This window comes from Osmerus eperlanus, chromosome 17 (assembly GCF_963692335.1).
Source record: "Osmerus eperlanus chromosome 17, fOsmEpe2.1, whole genome shotgun sequence".
NCBI lineage: Eukaryota > Metazoa > Chordata > Actinopteri > Osmeriformes > Osmeridae > Osmerus > Osmerus eperlanus.
The window spans coordinates 6,630,031-6,657,352 of record NC_085034.1 but is presented as its reverse complement, the minus strand read 5'-3'; the positions used below and the strand labels follow the sequence as shown (position 1 = coordinate 6,657,352).

General features: G+C 43.2%; 3 protein-coding genes across 4 annotated transcripts in view; 1 reads left to right on the top strand and 2 right to left on the bottom strand.

Moving 5' to 3' along the window:
* The window catches only part of LOC134037876 (synapsin-3-like), a 65,758-nt gene extending 62,724 nt beyond the window's left edge, over positions 1-3,034 (top strand). For both annotated transcript variants that reach the window (XM_062483433.1, XM_062483432.1), the window contains one exon: positions 234-3,034. In XM_062483433.1, coding sequence (XP_062339417.1) covers positions 234-250 — 17 coding nt within the window. In that variant the 3' untranslated portion in view covers positions 251-3,034. The remainder of the gene's footprint in view (positions 1-233) is intronic.
* Positions 3,035-4,290: 1,256 nt separating this feature from the next.
* LOC134037875 (GTPase IMAP family member 4-like) lies at positions 4,291-5,672 on the bottom strand. The gene is made up of 2 exons (XM_062483431.1): positions 4,827-5,672; positions 4,291-4,624 (listed from the first exon to the last, which is right to left on the bottom strand). The coding sequence occupies exons 1-2, from the start codon at positions 5,572-5,574 to the stop codon at positions 4,410-4,412; spliced, it is 963 nt and encodes a 320-aa protein (XP_062339415.1). The 5' UTR covers positions 5,575-5,672; the 3' UTR covers positions 4,291-4,409.
* A 6,103-nt stretch (positions 5,673-11,775) lies between these two features.
* rerg (RAS-like, estrogen-regulated, growth inhibitor) overlaps positions 11,776-27,322 on the bottom strand; it is a 28,890-nt gene continuing 13,343 nt past the window's right edge. The window contains exons 3-5 of the mRNA XM_062482961.1: positions 19,138-19,194; positions 15,215-15,288; positions 11,776-13,602 (exon numbers count right to left, since the gene is read on the bottom strand). Of these exons, the coding sequence (XP_062338945.1) occupies positions 13,192-13,602; positions 15,215-15,288; positions 19,138-19,194 (542 nt within the window). The 3' untranslated portion in view covers positions 11,776-13,191. The remainder of the gene's footprint in view (positions 13,603-15,214; positions 15,289-19,137; positions 19,195-27,322) is intronic.

Sequence of the window (27,322 nt, the reverse complement as noted above, 5' to 3'; positions counted from 1 at the left end):
TATTAGTGTATCGAAAGACATCCAACTTATTTGCTGTCTTTCTTGAATAGAACAGGTGTTAATAACAGTATGAGAAATTGAGCACGTAAATAGGGTCGTTTTCTGTTGGGTAGAAAATTGCTAAATCTGTGGCTGTGAGTACAACATGTGCAGGTGAGCTGGGACACTGATGTGGAGACATTAATAAACAAACAAAATATATGTTTTGGTTTTTCCCATAATTTTTCTTCCAGTAAATCTCAGTCGCTGACCAACACCTTCAGCATCACAGACCCGTTGAAGGGGAACCCCACAGATGATGAGGCCAAGGCAGAGACCATCCGCAGCCTACGCCAGTCCTTCGCTAGCCTCTTCTCCGACTAACACCCTCTTCAAGACTCTTCCACCACTCAGCAGCCATGGCTCCAGGAGGGAGGCCCGGTCTGTCATCACAGGTCTCCCTCCAAACAGGAAGCACCTTCCACTTCCTGTTTCCTACTTCCTGTTCTCCACCCTGTTGCATATTTATTGAAAAAATGTCAGTTGGAAAGGTTCCGACAATTAAATTAGTCTGGAGTTTTGTGCAGCGCATGGTGTAATTGTTTTGCATCTGTCCTGTTGTCAAAAAAAGTGCCCTAGAAATGTTTAGTAAGATTAGCATTTTTATTTATTTTAAGAGCATAGGTGTTTTCCTCATGTAATTTGACTTACATGGCTTTCTGTTTTAGGCAATATCACAGTATTTAGAAATTATAACTAATAATGTTGATAGGTTCAATAGCGATGTCTAGCCTATTGCTGGCAACATATCAGAAATAGAACAATTGCCATATCTAGTTGGCTGGCAAGTAGTTAATGTAATTTCACCTGGGCCTATGATTACCAAAGTATTTTTGATAAAACCAGAAACCCATTTGTTAGGTCAAGATAACCGCCACAGTACCTGTACACATGCAATCTAAGGAGCCGCAAATACTGTAAGAACTTGTCTTCCATTACAGGAAAATCTTTCCCCTGAAGCCATTAGTAGTTACTACATGATCTATCTTTGTAAATAGCACTACGTACAATTATCCAACATCTGTTCGTAAGCCAGTGTTATAACATAGTTGTGGAAACCCATATTCCATGTAAAAGGTAAAGAATGTGATTTTATCGCATGATTGTAGCAGGGAAAAGTCCTCCATATGTAATAAAGGCAAGTGGAACAGTGTCAAGCAGGTTCTATTAAAGCGTTGGGAGCTAGAAGAGATCCCTTTGTCGATATCTGAAGTCAGAGATGACTCCTGGAAGGCAGGTATCTGTGAAACATTACTACATTATCTTACTGTAAACTCTCCTACCATTAATACAATATCATTGGGGCTTTCCTAATCTACTGGAATGTCCCATTTTACAACAGTGATAAGTGCATGACAATGAATTCAACGTAAATATGTTTATGTATCCTAATCTGTTTGGAATTGAATATGAATTTCATGGTTTTACCTCATTATTGCAATCAGTTTTCCATGTCAATCTCTTCTAAAAAATGACAGATTGATTATAATGACTGTGTCCATTTTTTGGTGCATTGCTTTGACGTACAGAATACTTTATTTTAGAATTTCAATTTGACATTTTGTAAGTATAAACGTAGTTATTTAACTATATTAATAACCACCTTCTTTATCTTCAGAAATTGTACTTGAAGTTGCACTATGCTCTCTGGCTAGCATCAATAATAGTATTACTTTTAAGGATGTACAATTAATACATTGTGGATTGTTTTTGTTGCACTCAACAACCCCATTAAGGAATTCTAAATGTTTACGTTATGCTCGATGATTTTTATTTTACAGTTTTAGACGTCATTTCTTTGCCTTGGACACTGTGTCACAAAGGACCAAATTGCCTGTTAGACTTAAGACCATTTAAATAAGTATGTATTTTGTTTTATTCTTGATGACATTTGTCAACCACTTTAAGTAATAAATACTTCAGTATAAAAAGCCATAAAAAGCCATGATGTACTGGGAATATGATGTCGTTCTGGAGCAGTGATAACCTATGAGGCTGTGACGTAAATGAGTTCATGTATACTCGTTTCACTGTGGTAAATTTTCCTCACAACATCACTCCTGCTTGTAATACTCTGTTGTTCATCAATTGATAAACCCAAGTGTCTTTTGTCTATGAATGGTAATTTAATTGTTTCATTTAATTATTCTGATTTCTGTTTTCATATTTTCCTTTTTTCTTACTCATAATGTAGATCCACAGAAAACGCTGATTCAAAATGGTGGGAATGTCATCCAGTAACCAAAAGTCCAGCAGATTTTTCAGTGTTCACAGTGGCACTGATCAGAGTAGACGAATCCAACTAAAGTTTCGCTGTCCCTAAACTGGCAAGCAACAACAAATATTTAGACTGTCTTTCAGCATTTCTCAACATTGTGGTAAAAAAAAAGGTGCAATAATCATCAATCATGTTATATTTAATGTTATGTTTCCTGTTAGCCATTAGATTTTACTACACATTTCAACTGTTATTAAGTGATGAACTGCTGAGAATTAAAAGGCGACTCAAGGTTCATAAAACATTTGCATGTCGTTACAATGAATAGTGAAGGGCAATACACCTTGAAAGATGTACTGTGAAGCTGTCTTCTACAAACAAAAGAAAAAACAAGGACATATTTCAATAAGATGACTACACACATCTTCTGTAGAGTAACCTCACCATTATTATGTTGACAGGTTGACAGCAGACTTATTGCGTAAATGTTTAACTGATGTGTTCAGTTTACCACCCAGACTGTCTACTGTGTTATGTTCTCTCATGGTAACTTCCTGCTGGATGGCAGATATTATTGTATGCTCTATAGTGTAAAAGTGTAAGTGTGGCATGAATTCTGACCCTGGTGTGCCTCCGATGTAAGTTGTTGTGTAGTGTTACTGTCTGGCTGATCTGTGTATGTATGAAGTGTGATGCATCATGTGCGTGTTTCTGTAATTCATGTATTTTTGTTCTTTTGATGTCAACATTTATGTTAATAAAGAAAACAACTTTTTACATAGTTCTGAGTTTTTATTTATACCAGTATACATGTGCATTCTAATAACTGGTGTTAAGAGATGTGTTAAATAGGCTATAATTACTCTGAATTAAATTATACGTTTAGAATCAGAATCAGAATTCGGTTTATTCGCCATGTACAGTATGTTATACAAACACAGAATTTACTGTGAATTTACACCCTAACCCTAAAGTACAAAAGTTTAACTATTTCTAAGAACTAAACAATCTAAGAATACAACCATTTAAATATAAAATAAAATATATATAAAAATAAGAATAATGAGCAGCGTGAACTGTTTAACTGTTTACTGTTTAACATGGCAAAAGTTTACAAACGGTAAGGCCTATCATAATTCTCTGCACAAATGTGTCCAAAACTGATACATTCAAGTTAAATCTAATAATATTCAGTTAAATAAATTAGGAAAATATAAAAATATGAGTTCAATTAAATGTTTATATATCGTAAAGCTCGAAAAGCAAACAAATCTTTTGAAGCTCCCTCGCATTACTTGTTGAAGTCCCTATCTACACTCACATCTAACTGATACACCTTCATTCAAATTTGCACTACTATAATATTTGTATTTTTTGCACTATTTGTATTTTTTATACTAATTGTATATTATGTCCATTGTATATTGCCATTTTATATGTCATATTCTTTATTTTTATTCTTAGGATTAGTGAGACTTTGTACCTTTAGTAAAGGTAGACCACATGTTTAACCGTTGTGTTATCTTCAGGTCATTCTGACCCATAAGTCGTTGTGACCCACCGTCGTATTGCGACAACTTTACCGCATACAAAAACAAAGTGAAGCATTTTCTTTTAACCGTCGGGCTGTCTCAGACCCCCCACATTGCGAAGGTTAAAAGAAAATTATTTGTATTTGTTTTTGTATTGGGTAAAATTGGCTAAACACAACAATGGTTTGTTATGAAAGTTGTTTTCTTTATTAACATAAATGTTGACATCAAAAGAACAAAAATACATGAATTACAGAAACACGCACATGATGCATCACACTTCATACATACACAGATCAGCCAGACAGTAACACTACACAACAACTTACATCGGAGGCACACCAGGGTCAGAATTCATGCCACACTTACACTTTTACACTATAGAGCATACAATAATATCTGCCATCCAGCAGGAAGTTACCATGAGAGAACATAACACAGTAGACAGTCTGGTTTGTTATGGGTCATGTGACCCAAAGGCAGCACAAGGGTTAAGTTAAGATTCCTATAATGTTGAATGTATGCACCTTCCTGCCAAAGTAAATTTCTTGTCTGTACAAACTTTCATGGCGATTAAAACCTTTCTGATTCTGACAAGGACATTGCTTTGGGCTGAGCCTCTACTTTTTACAACATTTGGCTCCGCCCCATCCTTGATCAGATCTACACATTGATCTGAGATCGTAACTGCATGATCCATAATCCGAACTGATTGATTCTGATGTTGACTTCAGTGATCTGTATCCAGAGCTCAGTGTTCTTCTTGATGCTGACTTGAACGAGCTGAAACCCGAGGTGCACCGAGAGTTTACTTCAGATCTTTTCTCACCATCCACTGTGGAAAAAGACATGCATAACACACAATTATACGTTATAACCATATACATAATGTATCTGATTTAATTCAACAACTAAATGTTTTTTTTTACATACAGTAATCTCACTTCCATTATATTCTACAAAACATCTCACCAGAAAAAAACTTTGTGGCAAGATAAACTTAATACCAATGTTAAAAAACAAACTTTTCTACTTACAACTTGGAGTTACAAATGGAAAACTATGAGTTTTCCTGGTTCTCATTCCCTGTGTCATCTCTCTGTAGAATGCCCAGTCCTCCTCCACCGTCTCATCATCACTGTCCATCAGATCTTCCACTTTCACTCTGTGAAACGGCTCCGCATTTTTTCTTGCCACCATCTTCTTAATCTTATCCAGCAGCTCTGTGACCTGTGATCTGTCTCCTAAGTTAATGTTGTTCAAAACATGATACCTGTTTTCACACTTCTCAACAAGCCACTGGAGGGCCTTTCCTTCACTCTCAATGTGCTCCTCAATAGTTTTGTCTTCCAGCCAGTCTCCATGGGTGAACAGTATCACTGAGTGATGCCAGACTCTCTCACCCAGTAGTTTCATGTGATCCTCCACAGATTTCCTCATTCCCTCTCTGAAGGGGGGCTCAACATTTATAACCAGGAGAAAGGCATGGGGTCCAGGGAGACACAGCAGCACACTGGACTCAATCTGCTTTTTCACCAGTACAGGAGTCTTTTTCGAGGATAGGTCATTATACCAACCAGGAGTATCTACCATAGTGACTGTCCTCCCTGATACCTCACCTACAGCCTTCTGGAGTTTGGATTGAGGTTGTTTAAGGTCCAGGATGGACCTTTGTGAAGACTTTTTACCAGATCCTTTAGATCCAACCAGGATAATCCTTACAGCTGGGAAATGGAACAAGTGACTGTTAATGTTCTCTCTGCATTCAACATTATTGTAATGCATATTGTGTGTTTCATTTTTCTATTCTTTAAAATGAATGTGTGTATTTTGTCTATGGAATCAAATTTGACGCTCGTCTTCCTAGCAAAACGAAGGCTATTAGCCTTGCTAGCTTAGGCTACAATGCCTAGGTCTATCTGTATTCGTCCACGTCGGCATTATACATTCTTACGCCAATTAGATGATTTCGAGGCTCTCATATACACACCCATGTAAATCTCAGAAACAGTTTGAAAAACTCATGAAACATGATCAGTGATATTAAAAAAAGTTGAATAGATATCAACAAGCTGACCCCCTGGGTAGGTCGATATCCTAATGAAAGATATTATTGCCTAGAATTCTATAGAGGCTAGTGTTCAAATAGTTACTATTAACGATTAACGAATTTAATCAGAATCCACATATTTACCCATTTTGTCTTCTGTCCTTTTGTATGCGATAATTTCTTTACCAACAGTCAAGCCCGTGTTTGTTTAGTTTTGGTTTTGGTTTCAGTTTAGAGTCATTTCAGACGCTCTTATCCAGAGCGATTTACAGTAAGGGACATTCTCCCGAGGCAAGTAGGGTGAAGTGCCTTGCCCAAGGACACAACGTCATTTGGCACGGCTTGGAATCGAACTGGCAACCTTCAGATTACTAGCCCGATTCATTCCCCAACCGCTCAGCCACCTGACTCCTGAGTTTGAATCATAGACTGTAAATAAGCAAAAAATAGCGGCATTGACATTTTGTTATTGGGTGTGCTTTGCCTTCGGCAAGGGCACAACCTTTGTTATCTCACATATATATTTGGGTGTGCTTTGCCTTCGGCAAGGGCACAACCTTTGTTCTCTCACATATATATTATTATTTTTATTATTCTTTTTGCCCCCCTAAAACTCAGTCAATATTTGGCCTACATAGACAACCTAGGTGTCAAAAGTTTCGTCTTGGTAGCGATTGAGTTGCTTCTATTGGGATTTACGTTCCGTTGCATGGCTTAAGTGGAAATTAAGTTTTTGTGGCGAAAAGTGAAGCTAACGGTGGCTAACTTGCTAGCCACAGTCAATGACGCTACTTACGTCACTAACGTCACGAAAACTCGCGTGACTACCTCTAGCAGAACATTAGTTTAGCAGCTCGTTAACTTCTGGGAGATAGCTAAGCTAACTGCTTTACTGCAAGGCAGCTGCAGAAACGCCACAAGCAAAGAGGCCAGGGTGATAACTATTTACTAATTTTACTTTGTGATATGACACACAATTGTGACGTGTAATGTACAATATAAGCTGATTTTATTAAGGAAGTACATCTACTTTCGGAAACAGTAGTCTACTATTTCACTGAAGTATTAGCATCATGACATTAGCCTCTGTTGCCCGGGCAACACATAACAGTGGTCTATGATGCATCTGTTTTCAATCGTTAAAATAAACATTCCTCACAAATACATTTTCGTTGTAGGATTTATTATGACATTACATTACAAGTAAACAATTTGTGGGTGAAATTACCATTACCTGTGGTTTCAAACCAGTGTTGCTCACTGAAACGCTGTAGCCTATGCAAGACACTACAAAAACATTACACAGCTGAAGGAAGTCAAACGGCGACAGAACATGTTCGGCACTCCCCTTACTTAAATCAAAAATCTATCTAACTACTAACCTGAACTTCATTGCCACAGCCTAAACGTTGTCAATCTGTTCATGAAAATAATTAATTTCAGCCTAAACCGTACAACAGAACGTTAAATCCAATTCAACCAACGCAATCGCTACCAAGACGAACACAGCAGTAGTCTAGTACTGTGCCGTAGTAGTACAATTTACCGGGGCAGTTTCTCCACACAGGGTTATATCGCATTTTGCGTTGTTACTGACAATGATTGCTACCAGTGAGCTTTTTATGAATGAGCGATTTTCCACTAAATAAATGTCCATCTTATTTACGTTTTGGGGGGCATATTTTCAGTTAGCAGATGGTACTGTTTGAATCGCGATTCCATCTTCTACTGCCGGGTAACGTCGTAGAATAATCTTCAAAGGGGGTTCTTTATTCATGAATGAATGCAATGAGTAGGCTAAATGTCTGAAAAAGAGATTGTCATAGAGATCAATTTTTACACCGGTCTGCCAAATTTATTCGTTTTGATTCAACGATGAGGCTGCTTCTTGCAGGGGAAATGAGAAGACATCTATTTAATTCTACACTTCACTCGTATTTTCAGTTGTAAATGAGCAGCAAAAAAAAAAATGCTTTTAAATCTATGTAATCTTTATAAATAATAAGTATGCATTTTTATATAAAATATACAGAAATATCAGTTGTAAAAATGTCATTCAAAAACGGACCCCTGTGCAACCGACGCAAGCAAGCACACCCTACAATTTCCCCAGAAATTTTACCCTCTCTAGTTTAATCTGTCCTTCATGTTGTAAAGATCTCATGGCCAAAGTCATAGTTTTGAAGTAGGTTATGCTTCAAATGTGTGAGCTTAAAAAAAAATGCTTCACTACCAACACTAGTCTGCAATGATAATCGATTTACAGTCGATTAAAGTTTCGTTCGACTTAAATTTCTCAAACGTGCTAGGTAACGGAAGCACCATAAGGTGGCAGTCACACCACAATTTTACTATTAACCTAGAGTCGAAATGCTTTGAAACTTGCAGAGCCAAGAGAGACATAAAATGCTGTAACTGTAAACATTTGAACTCTTAACATTTTACAAATCACCCAATTGAATGCGAAATATATCTAAACAATTGTGTTATATATGTTATGTTATTTTAATGTAGGCTATGTATTTCTTTTTACCACACAATGACAAAATGACCATAAAAACAAATGAATGGCTCAAGTAATACACATTATTTTACATGGAATTATATTTAAGAATATTTTCTATGAAAAAAGGTAGGCTTCAAGTCTCACAAAGGTGTAAGTTGTCTCTGATTTTGTACACAGTAGCAGGACAATTGCAACCCTTTCCTTGGTGCAGTTGGTAATGTCAGTGCCCACCTCCAGTATGGCGTCAATGGAAATCATTTGTGTAATACCTAAATTTAACTCAGTTCTCGTCCTTCTACTCACAGTACCTACTCTTACTACTCAAGGTCTGACCATGCGTCATCACAATCTTCATTCATTTGATAAAGTCCTCCCACTCTGAGGCATGGAGTGTTAGCGTTCATGTTTGTGTCATTGTGGGGGTGTGTGTGTTAGTGTCTGTGTGTATTAGTGTATGTGTGTTACAGAATGGTCTCTTTACCTCAGACCAGTCTATTGTGTCTTGGTCACCATAGAGAGCGAGAACAAAATTAAGAAAGATAAATTCTTAAAACAAGGGAAAAGCCTTGGTCGTCATGGTAACTGTAATGCTTCACAGCGCAGACCGCAAAGAGAGGAAGGAAGAGAGAGAGAGAGGGAGAGAGAGAGAGAGGGAGAAAGAGAGAGATCTAGAGAAAGAGATGGATAGAGAGAGAGAGAGAGAGAGAGGGGGGGAGGAGAGAGAGAGAGAGAGAGAGAGAGAGAGAGAGAGAGAGAGAGAGAGAGAGGAGAGAGAGGGAGGGAGGGAGGGCAGTTTAGCTGGAGAGGCCATACATCTCAATTACTCCATGGTTGGTTTCTTATGGGTGCGGATCTCTCATTGGTGTTCTCTGTGTATTTATTCAGTAAAAATGCTGTGTGGAAACTGAGTTCTGCTGGTCAGAGTACCCAGCTGCTGAGGCAGCATCACACAACAGTGTTTGAACTGTGTCAAAAAAGCATCAGTCTGTCACACAGGGCTGTATATTTTCTACAAGGCAGCCCTCGTGAACAGGCTGTGTCATGCCTCATGGCTGAGAGACAACCCCAGCACGATATACAGTACAGTGAACGTATTGTTCTGTTTTGTGGCTCGTTAGCTGTAAAACTTCTTCTGCGTGATTACTAGGAACTCTCAACAACAGAAATGTAGTCAAGTTGATCCTGAGGTATATATTTGCAGCATATTCACTTTTTTTGTGGACACACACCACCTACTTCACCCAGATTGATTTTAAGAGGACGTTTTCAGCATTCATACAGTCTTCTTCAGTCCAGGCTACCCCACACCGTAACACCACAGACTTCACATTAACCTTCGAGTGTTTTAGAGGTTGTTGTTAAATAAGAAGCCTGGACACTTTTCTTTTCTTACTCGAGGGAGGGAGATGAGAGCTAGTCTGACAGCTCCTCTTGGCTGGCTGTTATTGCTGGAACATTAGCCCTCTCTCCTCCATGCTTTCATTTCCTCCATGCATCACAACTGTTATCCCTTCCTTCTTTCCTTTCTTTCTTCTCCTTTTTTCTTGGTCCACAACGGAACGTTTCATCACAAGGGTCTTAAGACCCTGACTCTTGTTGGAGATGCACGTGGACACACACACACTCGTGCATACGCTCACCAACACACACAAGCAATCAGAGTGAATTTCCTGCTATGCCTTGCATGCTTAAGAGATTTGTCTTATCTATTATCCAAATAATCCTTTCGTTTTTTTCGGGGTTTGCAGTTCTTTGATGTGTTTGTCTGTCTGTGTTCCAGCTCACCAGCGCACGAGTCATCTGGGTCGAAGCCCGTTTTCCAAATTTACAGCCACTTTAAGTTCAGCATAGAGCTGCCTTTCCCTTGATTGGCTAGCTAAACAAGATGTATGGGGCTTCTGAAAGGGATAGATTATTAAACCTGTCTTAGACATTTGCCAACGAGGTAACTTGGTATCACCATAATGAGCATGCCATACAATACCACCTGAAACTCTATCAGACCATTACACTTCTGATCCTTGACTTTTTGCTGTACCTAAAAAACAAGTCTCCTAATTGAATGAAATGTACATTATTACAAAAGTAATAATGCTGTCCATACCAGATAGATACTGTCATAGCACTTTGCCACTACAATACTTAAAGAGCTCTGCAACCCTTGACAGTAGTTTGCCCTGCATGTGGATGTGTGTCATCAGAGTATGCAGAGTGGTTAGAATGACTTCAAGGACAGGTAGCTGCTACAAAAAGAAATACTTTTGATGTGGTACACGGCAATCTGTTAGCTGTCTTTCTGTACCATGTGTGTGAGGAAGGGAGGGAGGGAAGGAGGGAGGGAAGGAAGGAGGGGAGGAGGGAGGGAGGGGAAAGGGAGAGTGGGAGAAAAATATATCCATTTAGTTTGAATACAAACAGATACGTTCATCCCCTGCCTCGCAGACCCAGCAGGGGTGAGGATGATAACAGCAGGATTTGATGCCACTGGATGGTGATAGGCTCCATAACAACAGGGGGTCTGCCTGCCCCACCCGCCCCTGCACTAAACACCAGACCAGGAACATGGCCTGTATGTCACCAGTTTTGCAGTGTCTCCACAACCAGCCTTCTTAAGGCACCGTCATGTCCTCCGATGTCCAGCTACCACCCCTGAGGGCAGATTTACAAAATATGTCACATGTCCTTCAGCACGTACACGCGAGCGTTCAAACAAGACCTCACTGAGTAAACAGCATTGTTCAGGGTGTGAGGAGAGATCGGACAGGCCTATTATGTCTGCCTACAGACTTCATGTATGAAGGGGGTCAAGTAAGCTAGTTTAGAGGCCCAATCCGCTGTAGTGTAAAGGGACTGGCTGGTTTTCTCACAGTGTCCAGGAATACACTTGTACATACAGTACATTTCTTACAAGACTATAAAGCTCCAGAGTTGTTTCTGTTGGTTGTATTCTATATCCATCCTGTCATGTGACGGACAGCTTTCTGTCCCTGGGACCCAGCAAATGGGGGTGGGGAGGGTGGTCTCTACAGGGAGGTGCAGCCCTGGGAAGGCAATGGCTACATGTCAGTTATTTCATTTACATTTACGTTTACATTTTAGGAGGATCCTCTTAAAATGACAGCCCTCCTTGTGTCTGTGGAGAACACAACTAGGCTGCCTTCTGCCTCTGTCTGTTTAGATTGGATTCCTTTGCTTTTTTAGACATTGATCTCTCTCATGAGCTTGTTAATTCATTCAGTTATGTAGGACAGTATCACTCATGGTGATTGACAAGCTGTATGCAAATGTGACATTTCTGTCTCTAAGTAGGACCCCTCATATGAGCACCTTAGGTATTTAATATACTCCCCAAACACCAAGCAATGACATTTGTGTAATTACAAACCAACAAAACACGAGGATTAATAAAGAAACAAACATTTTTCCAGACTTATAGACAGAGGGTGTTTAATGTTGTTTTAAGTACAGTTGCACACTAAAGGTGGGGAGATTCCCACACAGGGAAAGGCAGAAACATATCAGGTACATTTCAAAACAACAAAGAAACAGAGTGTCTGGTTAAAACGCTATTACAGTTGTATATCGTTAAAACGTCTTCAAAGTCGACACTGATTAAGGCAATATCATACATAGTTTACATTTAAAGGTAAAATGACACCCAATGAAGGAGGTCCCTGGAATGTGACTGAATAAATCACAATCCCTCTAATCTAAGAGAACGAGCTTTGATTACCGGACATATATACATACACATATATACTTTATGCATATATAAATATATATTATGTTTATATATATATTTATATAATTTTACATAGGCCCCTTTCCACCATGATCTTGTTCTTCTTTGAAAAGCAGGAGATAGCATCTGCAGCCATCTTCTGAACCGGCATAAGGGTGGCATGGTTTGGTATGGGGGTTGGAGGTTGGGGGAGACTTGTTTGATGTTAACATAGCATGATGGATTTCATCATCATGAGCGTATGTTTGTGGAGTGTGTGTGTGCATGTGTTTGGTGGTGTGTGCATGCGGTGGTATGTGTGTGTGTGTTTGCGTGGTGGGGTGTGTTAATGTGTGTGTTTGGTTGGATGTCTGTGTGTGCATGTGTGTGTGTGTATAAGGGCTTAATGAAACTCTAGAAGGTCAACCAGAACCGAAGGCCAGAGAGCCTCAGTGGAGGGCTCAGTGATCGGAGGGGAAGATAACGCTGTTGGTGTTTCACCGAGTCATTCAACACTGCTCTGAGAAGAAACACACATACACAGGGCCCACACAGCATGTCAAAACATTCCCCTACAAACAAACTAGGCAGAGGAAACTACTAATCATTTGTCCATCATTTATGATAAACAAAGGTGGAGTTCTTGGCATGCTGTACATTTTATGCAGCCCGGTATATCTGTTTTTGTTTAGCTTTACTTAGCATTTTCTTTTATGTCGTTCAAGATGGTGAAGCTATAGGTTACAAAACTGGAGTATTCACATCGTGTTGACAGCCATTTTGTAGAATTTCCCAGCATTGTTTAGAGGGCTCAGAACCACTGGTCCTGCATAGAAGAGGTCCCATGGTCCAGACTGCCTCAACCGATCCCATCCCCCAGAGACCTGTTCCCCATCTAATGCGGATGTTCCACTGCCTGTGACCTGTGACCTCAGCATAGCAACATGGTCATGCATCAACCAACAAAACAACGTCCCTTAAAGCCACGGGTCACCGGCGCGGTGGGAACAAAAAAAACATCGGCCCCCTTTGATTTTATACACCGACAAAAAAAGAAAGAGTCATATTCACACCTCCTCAGTTCTTCTACCGTCCGTGGCGGTGAGATGTGCGCAGGGGCGCCCTCTAGCTGCTGATCTTGGTCAGCATCTTGTTGATGGCCTGCTTGACGTGCGTGGTGGAGCTGCGTCTCCTGGCCTTCCCCTGGACGGCCTTCCTGCGCCGCACCTCGCGGCACAGCTCGTGGAACGCCTCTGCCACCGCCCCGCCCTCGTCGGCGCACGCCGAGCACTCGTAGAAGGCACACGCCATCTCGGCGGCCAGGCGCTCGCCCTCCTCCGTGCCCACCTGCCTGGCGTGGTCCAGGTCGGCCTTGTTGCCCACCAGGACCAGCGGGACGTTCTTGGGCCTCTTCACGTCCTCCAGGAGGCTCCGCAGGGGCGCCACGTCCTCGAAACTGCCGCGGTCCGTGATGTCGTAGACGATGACGAAGCCGTCGCCCCAGCGCATGTGGCCTTCCTTCTGCTGGGTGTCCTCCTGAGGGGCGAGACGGGATTAGCGACGGAGACATTTAGCATGCGGCGCGGTGGAACTCCGTGGAGACGCGTAGGCAAGCACTGAACCCCCCTGAGAAAACCACGGAGGCTTAGAGCGAGAGTTTCAGCCTTTGTTTTCGGAGAAAATGTCCTGGAGAATTCTAGTGTGTGTGTTTGTTTTTTGTGTGTTTTTCTTTTTTAAGAAAACTTCACTTTGAGTTATTGACAGTCCTCAGGGAGTGTGTGATCTCAAGACTGTGATTGTACCTCCCGCGCTTCACAAAAATACCCTAACCCTAACCCTGCTAAGCCACAAATTTGGAGCGCTACATTCAGCACCGTGTGCAAACTGAAGCAGCTGCTGCATATTGTATCAATCTAGAACTATCTGTCCTGCTGTAGCACTGCGTACTGGCCGTGTGGCAAATCCCCTGAGTCTCAACCTCACTGTAGGGAGCACTGAGATTCTGATCTCACGTTATTGGCTTGAAAAGACCATATAAAAACTGGAGTGAGCCCACATTCCTGCAGTGGTGCAGAGACTGCGGTCGCCTCTGTACCTGGCTGACTTCTGAACTTTGGGATTTACGAGGTACAAAGACGCCTCCGAGTCCAAGATCCAAGATGTCTTTAATCGTCATCCTCAATCCCCATCTGTCTTTATGTCTACTCCCACCTCTTAATAGCTCTGAGGAGAGCAGAGAGAGAGAGGGGGGGAGAGAGACAGAGAGAGAGAGAGAGAGAGAGAGAGAGAGAGAGAGAGAGAGAGAGAGAGAGAGAGAGAGAGAGAGAGAGAGAGAGGCACACAGAGAGCCAGAGAGAGAAAGAAAGACAGACCTGTTCCTGCACTGGCCCTCATGTTTGCACTCCAGCCCTCACCTTACTGACCACCTAAAATAGACCACAGACTGCCTGTGTCACAGGGGAAATCAGTGTCCACCTACACACAGCAGTGAAGGCATATTCATCTCTGAGCCGGGAGCTGCTCACAAGCCAGTCCGACGGAAAGTGTTTAGAGACTGTGTGATTAGCAAAGAGAGAAACAGCTGGGAGAAAGGCCATGGTTACACTGCTAATACCAGAATCAGAATTCGGTTTATTCGCCATGTATGTTATACAAACACGGAATTTACTGTGGCAGGGAGGTGCAAAACACTAAACATATACAGATCTTAAATTAAGTAAAAGTACAAAAGTTTAACTATTTCTAAGAACTAAACAATCTAAGAATACAACAATTTAAATATAAAATAAAATATATATAAAAAATAAGAATAATGAGCAGCGTGAATGGTCAACATAGTGCAATCGGATACTGAGATAAAGTGGCTTATGCATACTGAATTGCCATTAGATGGACTTATAATAGTTAAATAAGTGAATGAATGTCAATTGGAGTCCTTGGCCTTGTTGAAGAGGCCAGTAGCAGATGGAAAGAAACTGTTCTTATGGCGTGAGGTTCACAATCATACTGACAGGTTCTAGACCAGAACTCCACAGTATAGTTGGCAATACAGCAATGTTGATGATGTTCACTTTGATTCACTGTTGATGATTGTGACGGTATAAGATAAGTATAATGCTGTACACCCTCTGGATGTGTCTGTGCCTACCTGCCCTGCCGTGTCCAGGATCTCCATGGCCACCACCTCATCGTCAATGTTGGCTTGATGGCGATATGTTGACTCTGAAAGCAAAAACAAAACCTGGTCACCAGATGCAGATGGTTGCTATAGTGACCGATGACCCCCGCTTGGTCCCGCTGACCTCCACTTTACCTCCAGGCGTTTTGACCAATGGGACGAGAGAGTGTCTTACACCTGTTCAAGGCAGCAGGTGTGAAGTCTTGTGGTGACCTTTTCTTTGTTTCACCTTTTAAAGGGTTATTTCCCCAAATTTCCCCTTGTACAAAGCCCGTCTGTGTAAACACCACACAAGAATCCTAGTAAAAAAGGATCCCCCAGCAAAGGAATATTTCACTGCACTGAGCTGGCTCCACTGTAGAGCCAAGCTTTTAAAAGCCTGCCGAACCTATGAATGTGGTGGGTTTGTTTTCCTCTCAGAGACATGCTGGGGGTGTTCTACTGCTTAGTTTTGTGGCTGTGGAGGAATGGCAAGTTAACACCGTCAGGATGGTAACGATGTGTGCGTATCATCCCTGGCTCCGCCCCGGCGCGGCCTGAGATGTAAATCAGAGTCCTCGACTGAGCACATGAGACCTCAGGAAGCTGCGGGCGAGCGCCAGGTTGGTGATTTACATCCCCCTCTAGACACCAGACCGTCCTCTTAGGAGCAGGGCTACAGTCTGCCTCTGGGACAGCTTGTTTCAGCAGCTATCACTCACACAACACCCTGCTCCCTCCACCAACACCCTCCTCCCTTCTCCCTCCCTCCCTCCCTTCACCACCATCCACCCTCTATCCATCACCATCCTTCGCCCTTATCCTCCACTCTCCTCCCTTCTCCCTCCACAAACATCGCCCATCCTCTCCCCTCCACCCTTCACCCTCCACTCTCCTCCCTCCGCTCTCCTCGCTCCCATCCTGCCTCGCTCTCCCTCCTCCACTATCCTCCTGTCTCCTCCCCAGCCTTCCGTGTTGAGCTATCCCTGTGTGGTAGAGTACTGACAGGAGGCCTGAGAGTGATTTAACGACTGGTCCAACCTTCCAATCTGAAGATCTGACGAGAGGCCAAAACCCCAGTCATTTTCTTGGCAGCAAATAAGTCATTCCTTTAACACTCGCAGCCTCTCAGCACGGTTCCTGTTGTTGCAGAAGACAGAAGGAGGAAGTCTCAGTCCAGACCACTGCTGCAGACGAGGAAAACGATTGGTCATTAGCCGCCCCTTGATGCTGATGTTTGTACTCGTCACTGAGGTCTCTCAAGGAAACATATCTGGGTTGTCTTGCTTATTTAAATGCTTCATGCATTAACCAGCTGGCATCCACGCTGTTCCATGCGACATCTCGTACCCTTTGCTGTGACGAAATGCCACAAAATCCTGCCTCTTTGTTGGGTGCTCTATCTGTGATTTTGAAAATGTAATCAAATGCAATTCTGTTCACTTCATGAGATTAGATCAGCGCGTTGTCTGGTGGTGCAGTTTTACAATGTAAACGTATTTGAGTTCGTCCACATTCTTATCGGGCTCACATGCTTTCTATTGAATGACAAGGAATGGCGTTCTCTTGAGTAGATGAGAGAGAACAGGAGACAAAGATGGGAACAGGAACAGCGGCTATGACCTCTTTCGACTAAGCGATTTCATGAGCACACTAATACAGTACTGTGTATAGGTATTTTCCTCCACTGTACAACTAGGAGCTGGCTCAACCTGTAAATGCAAAACATTTAAAGACCAGTGTCATGGCAACAGGCATGACTGTGGAGTTCTGGTCTAGAACCTGTCGGTATGATTGTGAAAAGAACAAATGATCGTGTACAATTATAGTTCTCTTCTTTTACAAGATGAAACTTAGGGAGGGTTTGTTTAGAGCCAGTATGTGATGTGTTATCCAGGGTCAGATTCAATGAGACCAGTCTGGACTTGTCCTTATCTGAGAACAAAAAAACTCCTGTGAAAGGTCAGTGTGCTTGTTTTTTACCTATCTTAAGTCTAAAGGGTAGTCACTATGGTGAATTGTATCCACATTTTGAATGCTTGCTTCATAATCACATCCCCTATCAAGTCAGGGGGAGAATTTCGTCAGCGCAATAAATGAGAACGAGGTGTACAGGACGGCCATAATCATATTCACCAAATGGAGTTACGTAACAGTAATCACAGAAAGTGGTCGGGGGGCGTCACAGGTTAATTTTCCGGGGTGGAACGATTTGAAATAATGAAAAACAAATAAATTAACTGACAAAGGTAAACAGATGCCTGGAATCTACTGAGGGAGGCAGGGAGGGAGGGAGGGAGGGAGGGAGGGAGGGAGGGAGGGAGGGAAGGAAGAGAAAGGAGGAGAGGAGGGGCGAAGGAGGAGAGGGGTAGGAAGGATATATGTATACATATATGTATACAGTATCATCTGCTGCTCCTGATTAAATGACATTGTTCATATTATGCTATTAAAACTTGATTAACTTCTTGAACCAGCAGAGGCCAGCGAAGATGTACTATTCTCATAAACACGATGAAATCGGTTCCAGACTCTTCTCTGAAGTTCTTGGAAATTAATCTTCCCTGTGTCGTAACTCAATCTTCCCTCAAAGTTGTTGGCTCTGCGTGGCTTACAGCTAAATGCTTCATCTTTCACACAAGTCTGGTACAAAGTTGGGAGTTGGGAGAAAAATCCTGTTGTGGTAGAGCCTTCAGTCCTGCTAGCTCCTGCTTCAAAAACAAGTGCTTGAACCTGCTCCAATGAGAGCCCCACATGCAGGCTCTACTTTGCATACTAGACTGGCCATGGGACTTTCATGCTAACCCAGACCTCTCTCAGACTCTGACTCTGAGAGAAAAGTCTTTAAAACCACAAACCCAAGGCTCAGGTGTCAACAGAAAGTGTGTTATGTCCAGTGCTATCGCCACCTCTTTTGCCACACTAAAAGCCAAACAAAGCAGCTTACTGAAAGTAGTGTTTCACTGCTGGTGCGCCCCATTGAACGTTAAACACCCACAAATATTTTTTTTCTATCAGGAAAGTCCATTAATACCATACTGTTATTTACAACAGTGGCCTGGCATATAACACAATGATTTTTTGTAAGGACACGGGATTGGAGAGGTACCAAGGTGCCTTTTTTTTCTTAGAAGACAATATGCCACAACAACCTTGTCTTGGACATAAACTTCCCGTCGGAACCCTGGCTGGCCCCAGTCAGGATGAAGCCCCAGAGGTAAATCTGATTACACCGTGGCTACTGTCTGTCCACGTAAATTCTAAATCTTTTGAAGCCATCTTAAAGTGAAAATTCCTTGGGTAAGTCATAACATTCCAGTCTCTGTCTGACGGGAAAGGGTGGCGTGGGAGGGTGGCGAGGGAGGGAGGGTGACGAGGGAGGGAGGGAGGGGGGAGGGAGGGAGAGGGGAGGGAGGGTGGCGAGGGAGGGAGGGAGGGAGGGAGGGAGAGGGGAGGGAGGGAGGGAGGGAGAGGGGAGGGGAGGAGCGAGGGAGAAGGAGGGGTGATTCATGGAGGTACTGTAGGATGGAGGTAAGACATTTCCCTGTAGAAGAAACGTCAACAGTGGAAAATATGTTTCTCCCCAAAGTGAAGGCCAATGGCTTCCTCTATCAATGCATAACATTCATTTCTGAAATGACAGATCAGCCTTGTGGTTCATTTAGCATGACACAGACAGACAGCCGAAACTATGAGGCAGTCTTTTGACAGGACATTAATTGATCTTAAGTCAGGTAAAGCTGTAAAGCTGCCTTCCCCCTACCATGTCGGGTGGATAGCTATTTATTTGAAACAGGAGCATCGAGCTGCCATCATGCTAAGATGTCTATATGTCTAGAGGCAGTGTGGAGGTCTTGTATATTAACTAGCGGCGAGTCATGTGACTACACAGTGTGGAGGCCTAAATGTCTTACCTAGAGTTGGGTCATACTCCCAGATAAAGCGTCGGGTCAGAAACCTCACCACCAGAGCTGAGGACAAACAGAAAAGAAATAGTCAGAACTCACATATCGCCACAGGAAATCAGACATCAAACAGAGACAGTCAAATCACCAAAGCACAACATGACGTTAAAGTAAACACAAAAGCTTTCAATGGCTGTGTCGAGATGTTTACAATGATTGCAATGAACACTTTCTCCGGCCCGGTGTACAATATTGCCAAAAACGAGCTCTGATCTGCAGATATAATGACATCCACTTCAGAGCAGACAGGAACCCACTGTGGATGTTGGTAAATTGTGAAGGGTACTGTGAAATGCAAACTACTCTGCTATAGCAGAATGTCATCAGAATACTAACTAGCTTGACGAGGTTTATGTTATAAGAGCTAATAATAATACTGAGAGGGGGGGGGGGGAGGTAACAGAGTGTCAGAGAAAAAGAGAGAGGCTAGTTAGAACCGGCATCTGGTCTCATCAAAGCATAATTGCCCTCTGGCCTCTCAAGCGTTCACCTTTCTACGACAAGCCTTTCCATGAGCCGCTTCTGTAAAAAAAACATTCTAGCCACAACAGATGACTCACAGCCTCCACAAAACCCAACGATGAAATATCCTGCCACCGTGACACTGGGTGGACCGTTCAACCCCGTTTTGTCCTCAGAGCCGGATTAAAAGCCCATTTGGTTTAGAACCAGCCTCCCTGAGTGCCGCCTGCCCGTGAAAACTAGCAGGAGAGGACGCATGAATGGCATCATGTGATGAATCCCTCTCCCACCACTTAGCCAGCATAAACACATTCAGTAGAGTGTTATTAGCGATGAAATATAAATAATCATCATAAAAGTTTAGTGGCTGAGGATATTTTAATAGTATCTTCACGCCAGCTGGCTATGGGAACTGATGGTTCCCCTGCCAGTCCATTAGGTTAGGTTCAGGAGAGAGAAAGAGAGGAAGAGAGGAAGAGAGGAAGAGAGGGAGAGAGGGAGAGAGGGAGAGAGGGAGAGAGGGAGAGCGATAGTGAAGGGCTTGGTAACCACATATCATCTGAGAAAGAGAGAGATGAAGAGGTGAGAGGGAAAGAGAGAGCGAGGAAGTGAGAGATGGAGAGGCGAGATAAAAAGATAACTGAAGAGCTTGGTAACCACATATAATTTGTCGGACAAACATGACCTGACCAATAAGTGGATTCGAGAGAATGAATATTGACATGGTTCCAGCCTTGCGAACCCATCTTATACTGTATAGATATACAGCTTGAGGAGCGCTCATTGATATCATTAGCCCTCCTTTCATCTACCAATCGGCACGGGGCAGGGATGCTAAAACGTTGAGTCATTCGGGAGCCTCCCAGCATCACTTGGTATGTTACCGTCTCGTTAACTGATGAGCTAAGACGTTCCGCTCCAACGGAACCAAACATTCATCGTTCCCTTCATTCTGCTGCTGCCTTATCGTTCGGGGCCGGCGCTCTCCCTCTGAGTTTTCTCAGATGCTAAATATAACATGATCTACTCCTGGAAATTCTGGACCAGGAACCCACCACCATGTAATCCAATTCATATTCCCAGAGACCAGGGGCCCAACTGTGCCAGGCTGTCTGCTGGTACAGTAACGCTTCTCTCTGGAGCTCTGCTCTGGAGGTGGGAGCCTGGCTCCCCTCCATCCTCCTGTGCCCCCCCTGCCCTCCATTCCCTTCCCTTCTCCTCCTTCCCCTCCCCCCCATCCTCCCCCTCCCTCCCCTGCTCTGTCAGGGCCCCCCCATCTATCTGTTCTACCTGAGAGATACGACAGGTAGGGGCAGGTTACATGTCACTGGCTGTAAGCAGGGCTGTTTATCAGTGTTATTATTCCCCCCCTCCCACCCAGTAAGAGACATGGCTAATGGGACTGGAGGATGCTCTGTAAGGCTGCCAGCGGACCACCGCCAAGGCCTCCTCTGGTAACAGTGACAGCAAGGCTACAAAGGCCCCATTCTTCAAAGTTGGACCTCCCCTACGACCGTCCATCAACCGCCCCCTCAACCCCCCCCCCCACCCCCCTCTCCTCCACCCTCCCTCCCTGAGTAGCTAGTGTCAAGAGAGACACAGCTAAATATCCTCCTCAGCCACTCTGGAAAGCTCATAACTCAAACTCGGACAGTCAACAGTGGAATCTTGCTGCAGTGTTTCCATGAGGACATGCAAGGTGGTGTATGTGTGTAAAGTAGTGTGTGTGTGTGTGTGAGTTTGCACTCTTGGTCCGCTCCACTGTCATTGTTCTCCAACAGTGGTGGTGTTCACCACAGGGGCCGACACACGCCTCAGTAACTCTGAATAGGTCTGAGTGGTCTACTTGAAACTGGGAGGGTATTGCTTTCATAGCGTCAAGCGGCAACACTGCAGCTTTCTACAGCGTGACAATGGGGAAAATTGCTTTGCCTTTGAACTGGAGGGGAACATTCATCATCCTGCCGTCGCTTTTTCCCCAATGTAATTAGCCACTACAAGGAGGAGCTATAATGCCAAATGGACAGCCTCTGACACATTTTATTTTGTTTTTAACCCCCGTCAAGTCTTTTCTTTGAATTGGAAGTGTTTTGTTTACGGAGACGTAGGAGCTTCAGTTTTGGTTCCAGCAGTTTGTCTTTCCACAAGAATGTGGAACTGTGAGTGGCCTGAGCATGATCACGATCATAATCATGTTACGTAATACACTATTAAGTTATTCATGAAACTGTCACATATTCAAATTGCTGTCGGCACATTAAAGACAATAAACAATTATATAATATCAGTTGGTGCAATGCCCAATGAGACATCATGAGACAATTCTTACAAAGCCACCTTTCATTAGTGGAAGCCTGTCAACAATCTCATGCTTTTCGTGTTCCTCAAATACTCCCCCATGCCCCCTAATTGAATGGCTCTTCATTGAATTACGTGTTTCAACTCCTTGTTTTACACACTATGGTTCTGCTAAGCAAAGAAGCACATTCCCCTGCTAAGGCACTTAAATATGTTCTCAAACAAGGACTGCATGTCGTGCAACATTCAATTAATCTCAAAGCGAAGTCTGGTAGACAATGCAGGCAGGTATGGTGAAATCTACACTGAATCTTGTCTTCCATTGTTGATTTTCATGACTCCAGTGTCTCTGAACATTGAATTTCAGGACTTTATATCATATAACATTTACATTTAATCATTTAGCAGACGCTCTTATCCAGAGCGACTTACAGTAAGTACAGGGACATTCTCCCGAGGCAAGTAGGGTGAAGTGCCTTGACCAAGGACACAACGTCAGTTGGCATGACCGGGAATCGAACTGGCAACCTTCGGATTACTAGCCCGATTCCCTCACCGCTCAGCCACCTGACTCCCACATATAAACACAACAAGGAGCGTCACAGTATAAATACAATTTACCGCTGCCAGAGCATACAACGGATGTTTAGTTACTTCGTGTTTTTTTATACAATTTGATTTCAGAATATAGAAAAAAAATTATGAACTGTTCCAAATTCAGTCACAAAACAATCAAATTTAGATCCAAGTTGGTTAAAACCGTCATGGTTGTTGTATGTAAAGACTGATGAACACATTATTTTGATGCTTAATTGTTTTGAGTAAGCATTTGTACAGTGTAAAAGCTTCAACACATTTATTAATTTAATACAATGCCAAGAGTACTAATTACATTTTAGATGCATTCTCGTACTGAGGCACCTCTGTAAGCCCAGACATTCTTGATATAGTAATGTTATCATTGACACTTTCATCCACAGCAGTGTTAAAGAGGGATTATAATCTGTGGCCTCTTGATCTGCAGTCAAGCTCTACCACTGAGCCCTATTCCTTCCCCTCTCACTCTTTGACTCCTTAAACTGGGGTCTGAAACCCTCACTGCTAACCAAGACCAAACATACAACTGGTACAGCAAGTTTCTACACAGACAGGTTCATGAGCAGGACTTCAGATCTGTAAATCCATCAGCTCACTGAGACTTGGTCCAGGCTAAAGCCCGTTACTGCCACACCGCCCACTCCTGCACAGCTAAAGCTCTTCCTAGCATTGGAGAAGACCGAACTTGATCCTCACTTGGTCTAAAAGTTTGCTAGCAGCTGGACGCTCTGCAGTGGGTGTCTTACTGCCAGGATCAATAGCCTCTACAGCCCAGAGTCAATAGAACCAGAGTGGCATTGTGCTCAATAACTGAGCTGGGAAAGATCTTGAGCCTGGTGCAATAAGGACAATAAATAACCGACAGACAGGCTGAGACAGCCACAGACACTGATGTTGGGGTCCTGTAGATGAGGAAATGAGATGTGATTATTGCACTGTGGTAGTAGTATTTTTGTTGTATCTGTTTATTTTTTTATATTAATCTATACATTTTTAAGCTAGATACTGTTATCGAGATGTTATTGTTGCATTGTAGTCATGGAGACATTGTTGTTGCACTGTAGTATTATATGCTTTGGATAAAAGTATCTGCCAAAAGGATCAAATGTCAAAGTTTCCTCATGTTCTAAAGCCCGGGAACAGGTTTATTTTCCAAGACCTACCAACAAGTGACAGAAAGAGAGGTTGGGTGTGGGGGGGGGGGGGCTTTGCATTTGATCTCTTGCGTCAACAGAGTCCATGGGAGGTATTCACCAAAGCCCTCTTTTTGTCCTACACGCAACATGTAGTACATTAGAGGGAGAATGGCATTCTGGCTACAAACAAAGAGCTGGCAATTAGTGGCGTCCAGCTCCTTGTTCTGGACTAGTGCCATGTTACTCATTCACCACCCTCCTAGTGGCTCAACTGCAGCCAGCACACAGACACCCTGCAGGCTACTCTGGTTTCACCAGACTCCCAAGCACACCACTACACAGCCTGGGAGATACTGACTTTGTCCCATATCTGTGCTCATGTGTGGGTATGTATGTAATGATGTATGTGTGTACTCGTGTGTGTGTGAGGGTGTTTTGGGGTATGTTTGTACGTGTGCTTGTGTGTCTTAGCCTGATCCTTCGGACTGTTGTTAAGATCCCATTCCTTAATTTCTGGCCTCAATCAGACCAAAGGACCTCAAAGACCAGAGGAGTTGGCAGCTAGCTGCCATCTAAACACTGCCTCTCCCAGGTGCATTACACAACAATATCCTCACAAAACCTCCATGACTGAATTCCATTCTCACGTTTCATGACGTTATTTGGTGTCTCGCGACCTCGACTGGAACAGTGTCCTTTAGAGACGTCCGTCTGCTTATGGTTTACTTTAGCGCTGGGAGATCCAATCATCTTGTGGTGAATCATTGACTCGTCTGGAGTGGGTTTCCATAGCATAGTGTAAACACACAGAGCTAGGGGGCTCCTTGTAGACGGGCTGGAGAACTGGCTCCACCCGTCTCTGCATCCCTCAACTCCACTGGAGGAGACTCATGTTCAGTCTGTCTGACGTCTCAAACCTGGGAGGGAAAACCCATGGGATCTACACACAAACTTCAAGCAGCACCTTTTCTGATATCAACATTGTGTAAGTGTACGTGTATGTGTGTGTGTGTGCGTGTGTGTGTGTGTGGCTGCCTCGTGACTCTCCCCTTCACGTGTGTCCAATCAGTTTCTGGGGTGGATTATGGTCCAGAGATACTCTGAGATGTTGTATAGATTTGGTTGAGATGGATGTGATGATCGATTTGCGATAGACTCTGCTCATGAATAAGAACAGATGAAATCAAGCCTAGAACGAACAGATGTGTGTGCGCTTATGTGTGCGATTTTATAGCGCCGCCTATATATGATATTAGTTGCTATGCATGCAACAATGCTTTGAGTTTTGCTGGCTTCTTTTATTGCACTTTGAGCAGATACTGTATGCACCTGGCATTTCAAGTGAACCGAATAAAGAATTGATTTGGGCTTTGCATTGCAATGTGTGCTTTCAGGCCTGTCTGCTGCTTTCTTCTTGAATAAGAGTTTCAGAAATCATGACTGGAATTACAATTAAGCATCACACCAAGGTTGGAGGTTCATACAGTGGCTTGTGACAAAACCACAGCACGGCTCATTCCAGCTCCACAGAACAGCGTCAAATGCCACAAAATTTGCTTTTGACAAAGCAAGCAACAACAAAATATCCAGACCACTTCCTGTGGTCTGGGTCAAGACTCCCAATGTCAACACTCAGCACCCAGACCCAGCTTTCCCAGCATGCCTTTTACCATCACCAGACTCTCAGAGCTCTCTGCGTTGCCGCAGTAACAGGCCTTCTATTTGGTCTCGGATGCAGATTGAAAGGTCATCAACGTCAGTGAGATACATGGATGTTGACGTGCTCAGGGACTGCTCTGCAGTCAGGGGCGACTTCCACTACAGACACTGCTGCCAGAAAACGTAGACAGCATTTCCATCTAGTTAGATAGGCCTAATATCATCAACGTATTACCCTTCCTCTCTCATGAGATTATTATGGGATTCATTACTGACAATTATCTGTTGTCGGTCGACACAGATCTGCCTTGCGTCTGCATGACTACACCCTTTACATCCTTCCCCTTTCCGCTCATTAGCGAAAAACGCATATGATTGAGGTTGCCAATAAGCCTCGTTCCTATAAATATGATTTAGAACATGGCTAAGACAAAGGAGATGGAACGCTAGCTGTCAGAATGACTCAATGTTTCACGTCAAACTTACCGCTACTTACCCAGAGATATAATGTGATGGCTGCTTCAGCAAATGTGTTTACAGCTGTACTTTTGATGTTTGTGTGAAGAATATGATGCACACACATACACACTCTACCTCTTTCTCGCCACCTACTTTACCAACTCTCCTGAAGTACCCTCGTCATCCAAAAAAGCAAATAAATGAGTCCTGTAAATCTAACGCACAGAACAGCGTCACCAAACTTCGGATAAGCAAATCCCTTTCTTTAATTTAACACCGTCATTAATCATAAAATATACGCCTTGGAGAGCCCGGGCGGAGGAAATGAATACCTTCATCTAAACACCAGAGAGGTCTGTCTGCCTCCGGCCTCCGGCCTCAACACACACACACCATCCACTCAGCCCTGCTTCTGTTTATAGAGTGTGTTATACACACTCCAGAAGTTTGAGAGCTTTATTTGGCTTCTTGATTGATTTCCCTCCAGCCTGCAGCCGTGGTGCCGTGATAATTCTGTCTGCAATTAAGCCATCAACCGTCCTGGCTGGCCAGTGGCCTGTTGAGTCAATAAATCAATGCCACTCCAAAGCGTGCCACACTCACTGCCTCACAGGAACATGACAGAGCACGTATTTGTTAATCCAGCTTTCTTGCGTTGAAGGTCAATAGTGAATGATAGTCTACTTATCAATATTTTGTTTATTCTTAATACAGGGGTTATGATTTGAAGTATTAAGTACATTCCCTTTGATAAATCTGGAACAATCTATCTAGAAACCAAGAAAAGGAGCCTAACTATTTGTATCAACAACCATTTGGCATGTTACGTAACAGTATTACAGACTCTGATTGGTTGTTGATCGAAACATCCAACTGTTTACTTAGGTGACTGTTGACACAGAGGTTAAAGCATAGGCCTGATGTATTAAGCATGTCTTTAAGTTTGGTATGGTGATAGGGATCATGATTCACTGTGGTCTGATTGTATTTGAGGAGTATCCTGTGCTCGCACGCCATCTCTATTACTCTTTAATGAATACATGTACCGCCAGGAGAACCCTTCTCTTAGTACTGAAAGTCCCCTGGCTCTTTCGCTCTCTCTCTTTCTCTCTCTCTCTCTTTCTCTCTCTCTTGTTTCAACACAACATGCACATGCAGTCCATTAGAAATAGGCCCAATGTGCAAAACACAGGGCAGCACAGACCTAGAGAGCATGAGCAACACATGCAAACAAAGTACATACTGTACTCCATCCCATTATTTGACCTTGTCTTCCCCATCCAACGTGCTCAGTGCCCCCTGATCACCTGCAGCTGATGATATCTCGGGTTTGAACACACCCACACAGGTGTGCAGGCCACAGAGATAGCTGGAAACAGGTCTCCCCGGGCCCAGTCTCCCGTTTCACTTTGAGAGAGACTGAAAGGGGCCGTGAAACCCGAGTCCCTCCACTTTAAAGGTGTTCCATAAGAGCGAGAGGGGCGGGAGAGAGATGAAGAGAGGGAGCGAGTCCGAGCCAAGAA